Below are 9,519 nucleotides of genomic sequence, written 5' to 3'. Positions count from 1 at the left end.
ATACGTGATTATGTTATATATATATTGCCTGGCAAGTCTGCCTAGCATTCAACAGCTGCTAATTGTTATTACTATTACTGTTTATTCCTTTTCAGACTGGGAAGTGACGTTGATTGGCAGGATAATATCAGATTACATTTTTTGAATATTTGCTATGTCCCGCGTGGTATTTTACAGATGAGAAGGCTGAGACTCAGATAAGGTAAGTCACTTGCTCAGGGTCACACAGAAAGGAAGTGTTTCTGACACCTTGGAACCAGAACTGTTCCAGCCCCTGCTAGCTGCCACTTGGCCAAAGAGGGCCCCTGTTCCCTCCTGCCCAGCGGGGCGGAGCCGCAGTCTTTTGCTTATCTCGTCTAGGCTGTGCGCTGGCCCGCCCCCTCGGGGGAGCTGCCACTTGGAGGCCCTGGGCTGGGAAGGGCCTGGTCAGCTGTGTCCGGAGGAGGAAGCTGTTGACCCAGCTGTGGACTGTACCAGGGTGGAGACGGGGTGGGGGCTGGAGCCCTGGACCCCCGTAGTGGGGCCTGCTCCATGGATCCCCTTTGGACACCCCTCTGGCCCGGAGTTGGCTCTCTCTGTCTCCTGCTCGCTGGAGCCACCTGGGCCCCCCTATCCCATTTCTCAGACTCCAAGTTTGAGCATAAAGGTAAGGATGGAGCTGTGTGTGGATCCCCACACTGGGTCCTCGGGGCGGGGGGGTGGGGGGAAGCTGGTGTCAGAACTCCCAGGGTGGCTCCTAGTGGGGCATGCTGGATTCGCAGTCCCACACCGGGTCCTGAAGGGGCACACCGGGTCTCAGTCCCTAGACTGGGTCCTGGAGGGGGCGATAGAGAGGACTTAAGAATCCCTAATTTTATCCTTTCTGGGAGTCTCCGGCAAGATATACCCTAAAGGGGCAGGCGTGGTGTTGGGTTTACAACAGGCAGTCTTGAGTCCCCGAGGGTCCAGGACCAAACTGTCTCAGAGGGAGAAAGAGGATAAAGCCCCCCCGGAGTCTGTAGGGTCGGGCCGCAGGCGGGCGACTGTAAACACACTTGCGTCTGGCGCCAGATCCCTTGCCCCCGCCGGTCCGAGGAAGGGGGCGGGGGGCACGGTTGGCGCTATCAGGCCGCCGGGAGCCTGCGGGGGCCGATAGGGGGCCCCGCCTCCTCCACACACACCCACCAGCACGCGCACGTCCTGGGCGGGGCAGGGTTGGCTGCGGGAGGCCGAGGCCTTTAACTACACTTTGCTCCGCCAGCCTTGAGAGGGCGGTTGTGTGTGCGGAGACAGCAAGGCCGGCAGCCTGCGCTTGAGAAGTGGGGGACACCCCTCTCCACAACCCGCGAGGGCCCCCCGCGGGGGGCGGGGCTTATTCTTATCGGCCTGGACAGACGGCGGGAGGGGAGGGGGCTGTAGCTCGGCTTCCCTGATCCCCTCCCCATGTCACCCCCCTAGTGGCCCTGCTGGGGGCCCGCGGGGCCGAAGAGCTGCTGTGCTTCACAGAAAGGTTGGAGGATTTGGTGTGTTTCTGGGAGGAAGCGGCAAGTGTCGGGGTGGGTCCAGACAACTACAGTTTCGCCTACCAACTTGAGTGAGTCCCTTATGGGTGGAGGGGGCAGGCGGGGTGGGCAGCAGTCCCGGATGGAGGTCACAGCCGGGGGCCGGACAGCACTTCACTTAGTGGTGGAGTTCACGGGGCTGGGACACTCCTGCAATTACCGTTGGAATGCGACCCCAAACATCCGGGCTGGGACAAGACCCTCCACATTAAGGAGTCACTCACGCCACGCGTGACCGCTTCTTTTGGGAGCAGTTGGAATGAGGTCTCGTTTCGTTGATCTAGAGACCACTGTCAGGGATCCCGTGTCCCGTGGCGCTGAGATGATCTCTCATCCTCATCAGGGCTGACACGTCCCTCACTCCGGGCGCTGAGACGCCTCCGGTGGTAGTACCCGAAATGCCCCACGATCCAGGCAATTCCGCCTCCCTAACTTGCTCGCTTTCCTCCTGCGTCGCTCGGCGAACAGGGGTGAGCCATGGAAGGTGTGCCGTCTGCGCCAGGCGCTCACGGTCAGCGGCGCGATGCGCTTCTGGTGCTCGCTACCGACTGCCGACACTTCGAGCTTCGTGCCCCTAGAGCTGCGGGTCACCGCAGCCTCCTCAGACACTCTGCGCTACCACCGCATCATCCAAGTCAACGAAGTGGGTACGTGCGCTGGGAGTGTCGGTGATGGTCACGGGAGGGGCGTCTCAGTCCCCGCCCACCTAACCATTCTCTCCCGCAGTGTTCCTGGACCCTCCAGCAGGTCTGCGGGCGCAGCAGGCGGAGGAGGGCGGCCACGTGGTGCTACGCTGGCTTCCCCCACCGGGGGCGCCCATGACAAGCCACATCCGCTACGAGGTAGACGTCTCGGCTGGCAGCGGCCCGGGGGGCGCTCAGAGGGTGAGGCCCGCTCAGCAATATCCCTTCCATACCGGAATCACCTTGGCCTTCCAAGTCTCGTCCCTGACGCTCTACATTCCATGGTTCTGACGTCCAAGACGCCCTCACGTCCCACTGTCGTGCTTCCTTTCCCATTGCCTCCCAACCCCCGTCTGAGTCCTCTCGGCCCTCAACCCCATTTTTCGCCTAGTGCCAATCCCAAAGTCATTTAGGGTCCGGACCCCAGTACAAGCTAGCCAGCCTTCGAGCAGCCCAGGTACCGCCCTCTGCTCACATTGGCTCCTCTGTACTGTTTGGAATCTGCCCACTTCTCCCCCAGATTCATTCTGTCCAACCAGGGCCCTCCCTCAGGTGCCCCATCTGATGGCCCCGCCCCACGGGCCCGCCTCTCACTCGGGCTCCTTTCCCCAGGTGGAGATACTGCAAGGCCGCACGGAGTGCATGCTGAGCAACCTGCGAGGTCAGACTCGTTACAGCTTTGCTGTACGCGCCCGGATGGCAGAGCCGAGCTTTGGCGGCTTCTGGAGCGCCTGGTCGGAGTCCGTCTCGCTGCGAACGGCTAGCGGTGAGGCTCACATCGGGGGTGTGGGAGACCAGGGCTGAGGACCAGGTAAGCCCACCGCCCTGACCTCTTCTCTGCCCTCAGACCTGGATCCCCTCATCCTGACGCTCTCCCTCATCCTGGTCCTCATCCTGCTGCTGCTGGCCATGCTAGCCTTGCTCTCCCACCGCCGGTGAGCCCCCATTCGGGTACTCCTCCATACCAGCTATCCCTTTGGCTCTTTAACTCTCGCAGGTCAGCATCTCAGGGCAGCCTGAGATGGGGCCCCGGAACACCTTTCGCTGTTGAAGTCAAGGCTCAGAGAGGCGCCCAAGCCAAACCAGACCCAAATGTAGTTAAAATTATCTGCTCTTGGGTGACATCCTTTAGTTTTCCTTCTATCTCAGTTGCCGCCCCTTCCTGAATTTCTTTGCTGGTTCTATTTTCCAGTGTCATTAACTCTTGTAAACTCTACCAGAAGGACATGGAAAGATTTAAGCTCCTGGGTGCCACCTCACCTGTTGCCAAGCTCCCCAGTGAGGCAGGCCTTTGATATGTTTTATGATCCATTCTAAGACATATGTAACTCCAAAACCACACCAAGTGGTCTCACACCAGCTTGATTGAGCAAATGCTGATCCTTTTGCCTGGAATATCCTTCCTGTCTTGTCTACCAAGCAATCTCCTAGTTGTCTTTCAATGGACAACTGTTCATTTTCTTCGTTGGCAAATGCCTTAATCTTGTGGATTTCATTATGTAGTCAAGAGACAGATGACAAACAGAACCAAGGAGGGGCAGGGGATTACGGTAGTAAGGGGAGGTCTCTGGGAGGAGTGACATCCCAGGGATGAACTTGTAACATCAAAGCAGCTATAAAGAGCCATGTGGTTGGAGTCAAGTGCATGAGTGTGGGGTGAAGGATCATGTGAGGGAAGGGACAGTGGTCAGATCATCAGGGCCTTTTGCAGGGCTATGGGAAGGAGTTTAGATTTTATCTGGAATGTTTTGGGGAACCATGGAAAGGACTGACGAGGGTAGTAACTAAATGAATCTCTAAACAATGCCTGAGCTAGGTTTAGAGGGAGTATGTGTCAGTTTATTAGGGAGTTTCAAAAATGTGTGTGGGGGTGGGTGGGGGGGAAATCCATTATATTTTCACTCTATTTTTCCATGAACTTTTTGAAGCACCCTCATATATTGAACTCCTATGCATCCTTCAAAACCCTGCTCCAGCCACCCTTCTACAGAGTTCTTCTGATATTCTAGCCAAAGCCCTTGTTCCCATTCAGGTCTCCCCAAGCCTCAGAGTATCCCTCTGCCCCCATCCTGATTACCAGGGTCCCTGTGACTGGGCACTGAGGGGCTACTAGTGCGTGTCCAATGACTTGTGCTATATACCCCATTTTACTTGGCTTCCCCAGGGCTCTGAAGCAGAAAATCTGGCCAGGTATCCCAAGCCCTGAGAGCGAGTTTGAAGGCCTCTTCACTACTCACAAGGGTAACTTCCAGGTAGGTGGCTCAGGTGTCTTTTCAGGGCTTGAGGCTTTTGGCTAAACTGCAGGCCTCTGAGTAGACGGGTGCTGTTCCTACAGCTTTGGCTATACCAGAATGACGACTGCCTATGGTGGAGCCCCTGTACCCCATTGGTGGAGGATCCGCCCGCCCCCCTGGAAGTCCTCTCGGAACGCTGCTGGGGGGTAACACAGGCAGTGGAACCAGGTGCAGAAGATGAGGGGCCCCTTCTGGAACCAGTGGGCAGTGAGCAGGCCCGGGCCACATACCTGGTACTGGATAAGTGGTTACGGCCCCAGAGCCTGCCCAGTGAAGACCTCTCAGGGCCTGGTGGCAGTGTGGACACAGCAGCCATGGACGAGGGTTCAGAAGTTTCCTCCTGCTCATCTGCCTCCATCCTAAATGCTAGGCCAGAGGGGGCCTCAGCGGCTAGCTTTGAGTACACCATCCTGGATCCCAGCTCCCAGGTCTTACACCCACGGGCTGTACCCCTTAGATTGCCTCCCACCCCACCCCACCTTAAGTACCTCTACCTTGTGGTGTCTGACTCAGGCATCTCAACTGACTACAGCTCTGGAGGCTCCCAGGGAACCCCAGGGGGTTCATCCAATGGCCCCTACTCTAACCCTTATGAGAACAGCCTTGTCCCAGCCCCTGACCCTCCACCCCCCAGCTATGTGGCCTGCTCCTAGGATCACAGCTACTTGGGGTGGCTCAGCACCCAAGTGCCAGTCCAGAGCCAAGACTTGTCCGGGGACATCCTCAGTGCTGGGAACCTTGCTGACAGCATCTTTCTGCTCTGGCTCAGGAAGTCAGAGTTGACCAGTAATTTTAGAAGTATATATATCTTTTCTATCATGCCTTTTCCAAACATCCATCCTTCTCTGGGCTCAGGCCCCAATAAAAGTCCTAAATTTAGTCTGAAATTCTGTTCCTGGCTGCCTGAAGAACAATCATAATAAAATGAATTTGTCACTAAAAATTATACAAGCTGTCCTAACAAACAACTTCAAATCTCAGTGGCTTTGTACACTAAGTAGTTTCTCTCATCTGTCCATTCAGACAGGTGGGCTGCCATCCCGGGGTGGAGTCAGAGGCCTGGGCACTTCTGTGGTTGGATCTCTTTGGGTCTTTAGATGGGTCCTCTGCATCCTTTCAGGCATGTCAGGAAATGCTTCAGAAGATTCCATGGGCCATTTTAAGGAGCTGGCCTGGAAGTGGTCTATCTCTTTTCACATTCCTTTAAACAAAGTCACATGATGCCAGCTAGACACATGGGAAGCTGGGAAATGTAGTCCAGTTGTGTGCCCTGATTCAGAAAAGATTTTTAGTGAGTTGGAGTCCTGGTGTGGTCCTGTAGGATACACACTGGACCACAAGGTAGGTTTGAACCAAAAGGTCTGTGGTTCAAGTCCACCAGTCTGAATGGTAAACCCTATACAGAGTAAACCCTATACAGAGTAGCTATGATTTAGAACCAACTCAATGGCACTTAACAATAAGCAAGTCTTTAAGGAGTCCTGGTGGTACAGTGGGATAAGCACTGGACTGCTAGTGGCAAGGTCAAGTTAAAACCGATCAGCCACTCTTTGGGAGAAAGATGAGGCTGTCTGTTCCTGTAAATATTTATAATCTAGGAAATACATTTCCCATGGAGCAATTTTTCTCTTGTGTGGTGCTGTGGGCTAATGCGCCAGACTGCAAAGCCATTTGAACTGCAAGGTTGGTGGTTCAAGCTCACCAGCTGCTCCTCAAAAACCCTATACAGGGTCACTATGGGTCAGAACAGACTCGACAGCCCTTCACAACAACACAGGGCAGCTATGGGTGGAAATCGATTTGATGACAGTGAGTTTGGGTTTAGCCTTTGCCACAAATAGTAACAATAATAATTCACTGGGTCTTATTCTTCTGAAAACATTCTGGTAAGACCAAATGTGGGTAAGGATGTGGCTCAGGGAAGTTCTGGTTTAACCACTTTGAAAACAGTTAGTGTAACCCAGGAAAGCTGGTGGTGCCATAGGATAAACACTGGACTGCTAACTGCAAGGTCAGCAGTTCAAACCCACTAGTCACTCTGGGAAAGATATGAGGCTTCCTGCTCCCATCGGGCTATGCATCAGAATCAACTCAATGGCAGTGAGTTTGGTTTTAAGGAAAGCTAAACATACACTATTTTTTGCTCCAACAATTCCACCTATACCTTAAAAACACACACATGCACCAGGACACGTGCAAGAATGTTCATAGCAGTGAATGAAATTTTAAAATGTGGTTGGATCTCACTAATGATTCTGTGCAGGAAAAGAAGAAAGTTTCAGATTATATTTAGTATGAAACTTTTTATAAAGTTTAAATCTAAACACTATATGGAACTGGGCATAATCTGCACAAGATAATACTTTTTAAAAAAGAGAAAACACTTTACATTCTTTAGGTCTTCAAATATATACAGCACATCCCTGAGATAAGTATCCCAACCCCCATCTTATAAATGAGAAACTGAGGCAAAGAGGTGGTTGTACACCACAGCTCAAGGCTGGACTCCAGAGCTTGTGTCCTTGTCTGAGTTGGGGTCACCCACCTCAGTGAGTAATGGACTGATTGTCATCTCTCCATCTGGCTGGAAAGCCACCAACCATTCTGTCCTGGGGCCCTGTCTGCCTGACTCCAGACAGGCTCGGAGGCAGCGTTGTCCTGGACCAGTGGCAACTGGCCGCAGCCAACAGCAAGCAGTGAAATACCGTTGAAACAGCGTCAGCTGAAGGGTGTTCCCACTGTCTGTTTCTTCTTGGATCTGGAGGGATACCACGAGCCCACAGCCCCCACCAGACACAGCCCTGTGGCTGAAGTAGGCGGCCGTGTCCAGAAGCAAGGCAGCCAGGTAAGCAGCTTCATGGGGGCCCTGGTATTCTGATACATACTCCTCCAAGCAATCTAGCAGCAGGAGGGCGGGGGCTGGCCCCTGGGCCTCATGGACAGAGCACAGGTACCGGAGAAGCTCCCGGGTTGAAGGTGGGTACTGGAAGCGGATCTTCTAGAGGAAGTTAAAGAAAAGGCAGATTCAGCACCAGAGAGACAGGATCCCAATTATGACAGCCCTATTTGTTTGCATACTTGCCAGGATGGGCTTCTCACTGCCTATACCCAGATAACTTGTTCCTGGGTGAGGCATTTAACATAGCTATATATCATCTTCTAAGGAGCTCTGGTAGCGTAGTGGTTACGAATCGGGCTGCTAACCTCAAGGTCGGCAGTTGGAAACTACCAGCCCTTCCGCGGGAGCAAGATGAGGCTTTCTGCTCCCTTAAAAAGTTACAGCCTCAGAAACCCTGTGCAGGGTCACTATGAGTCGGAACCGACTCCACGGTATTTAACAACAATATATCATCTTCTGTTTGCTCCTTTTTCCATATTCATTGCTACCAGCTAACAATTGAGAGCAAGGCATGTCTTTAGCTAAATCTCTAGGGGAAATTTACCACTGAAAATCTGCCCCTAGCTAGGACTAAGGTGCGCCTGACCCAAGCCATGGTATTTTCAATAACCTCATATGGATGCGTAAGCTGGACAGTGAATAAGGAAGACCGTAGAAGAACTGATGCCTTTGAGTTGTGGTGTTGGAGGAGAATACTGAAAGTGCCATGGACTGCCAAAAGAACCAATAGATCTCTTTTGGAAGAAGTGCAACCAGAGTGCTCCTTGGAGGCCAAGATGGCTAAACTTCGTCTCTCATACTTTGGACATATTGTCCGGAGGAAAACAGTCGCTAGAGAAGGATGCCATGCTGGGTAAGATGGAGGGTCGGAGAAAAAGAGGAAGACCCCCAACGAGATGGATTGGCCAGGTGGCATCATTGATGGCGTCAAGTGTGGCAGCGGTAGTGAGGTTGGCCCAGGATCGGACATTGTTTCGTTCTGCTGTGCATGGGGTCGCTATGAGTCGGTTCCGACTCGATGGCACCTGACAACAACAATAACAAGCGCCCCCTAGTCTTGCCCCATTTTTGCTTCCACTTCCATTGGAACCACCTCTCATCTAGACTCCACCCCAGTTTAGTCCCACCCCTTGGCACCGCCTCTCGCTAACATTGAAGGGTTTCTCACTCAATCTCAACTGGGCTCCACCTGTTCCCGCCGCTTTCTCATTCCTCACTCCGTCCAAACACGAATGCGCAAACTCACCGACCTCCGTAATCGCCATTGGTCTGGCTATCTGTTATTCAATCCTCGAACCACCCTTCCATTGGCCAGCCTCTGGTCCCGCCCCACATTACCTGGAGACGCAGGGGGTCGAACGCAGCTCCTGTCCGAAGGGGCAGTCTTTGTAGAGGTTTCCGGGCTAGGAAGAGGACGGGGCCTCGGCCCTCCCCCGCCACCTCCAAGGCAGCCGCGAACAGCAATGCTGTCTTCCCGGAACCTGGGCCGCCGAGCAGCAGCAGAGGTGGCCCGGCCTCGGCTGCGTTCTCTTCCCCTAGCCGAGCCGCGCTACCCGCGTTTAGCACTCGCCTCAGTGTCTCCGCCATTCGTAACGTGCTTTTGTCCAATCGTCCGCCCGTTCCTGGCTTAATCCTGCCTAGGCCGAGGCCTCATTGGTTACAGCACATTTGGCGTCTCCGTTGGTCTGTTCGGCTGCCCATCAAATTAGATCAGCCTTTGCCTATCCCGTTTTCCAAGGGCAAATAAGCTAGTGAGAGGGAAGCGGAATGGCGTCATTTAGGAGAGATCAGATGCTGAGGAAAAAGCAAGGATACAATTATGAGCTAATCAATTGGTCACACACACAGAAGGATTCAGAGTTGTTGGGAGCAAATCCAACTCACAGACATTTCCTGAAGTATCCTAGCCTCTGTTTGTTCACCTGTAAAATGGATTTTATACTATCAAAGAGAAATATTGTGATGAGGACAGCCTTTGTGATTCTGAAGCTGTAACCCAATGACCACTGAGGTGGGGAGAGGGATGTTTTTGTTGTTGTCAGGTGCCCTCGAGTCGGTACGGACCCATAGCGACCATATATGCACAGCAGAATGAAACACTG

The 9,519-nt window shown here is 53.4% G+C and overlaps 2 protein-coding genes across 2 annotated transcripts; one reads left to right on the top strand and one right to left on the bottom strand.

Annotated features, from left to right (window-relative positions):
- Positions 1–531: 531 nt before the first annotated feature.
- On the top strand, positions 532–5,171 carry EPOR (erythropoietin receptor). The gene is made up of 8 exons (XM_006875136.1): positions 532–646; positions 1,438–1,573; positions 2,010–2,188; positions 2,268–2,425; positions 2,837–2,990; positions 3,072–3,159; positions 4,389–4,476; positions 4,560–5,171. The coding sequence occupies exons 1-8, from the start codon at positions 532–534 to the stop codon at positions 5,169–5,171; spliced, it is 1,530 nt and encodes a 509-aa protein (XP_006875198.1).
- Positions 5,172–7,012: 1,841 nt separating this feature from the next.
- SWSAP1 (SWIM-type zinc finger 7 associated protein 1) lies at positions 7,013–9,004 on the bottom strand. The gene is made up of 2 exons (XM_006875169.1): positions 8,756–9,004; positions 7,013–7,516 (listed from the first exon to the last, which is right to left on the bottom strand). The coding sequence occupies exons 1-2, from the start codon at positions 9,002–9,004 to the stop codon at positions 7,013–7,015; spliced, it is 753 nt and encodes a 250-aa protein (XP_006875231.1).
- Between the last annotated feature and the right edge of the window lie 515 nt (positions 9,005–9,519).

This window comes from Chrysochloris asiatica, unplaced genomic scaffold, assembly GCF_000296735.1.
Source record: "Chrysochloris asiatica unplaced genomic scaffold, ChrAsi1.0 scaffold00312, whole genome shotgun sequence".
NCBI classification, from domain to species: domain Eukaryota; kingdom Metazoa; phylum Chordata; class Mammalia; order Afrosoricida; family Chrysochloridae; genus Chrysochloris; species Chrysochloris asiatica.
The sequence above is the reverse complement of the archived record's forward strand: the minus strand, read 5'-3'. Positions and strand labels throughout refer to the sequence as shown.

Excerpts from the sequence above, each read along its gene's own strand:
- EPOR (XM_006875136.1), top strand. The coding sequence starts at position 532 with ATGGATCCCCTTTGGACACCCCTCTGGCCCGGAGTTGGCTCTCTCTGT. Across the intron at positions 647-1,437 it reads CTCCAAGTTTGAGCATAAAG|TGGCCCTGCTGGGGGCCCGC; the intron begins GTAAGGATGGAG and ends TCACCCCCCTAG. Across the intron at positions 1,574-2,009 it reads AGTTTCGCCTACCAACTTGA|GGGTGAGCCATGGAAGGTGT; the intron begins GTGAGTCCCTTA and ends CTCGGCGAACAG.
- SWSAP1 (XM_006875169.1), bottom strand. The coding sequence starts at position 9,004 with ATGGCGGAGACACTGAGGCGAGTGCTAAACGCGGGTAGCGCGGCTCGG. Across the intron at positions 7,517-8,755 it reads TCGACCCCCTGCGTCTCCAG|AAGATCCGCTTCCAGTACCC; the intron begins GTAATGTGGGGC and ends AACTTCCTCTAG.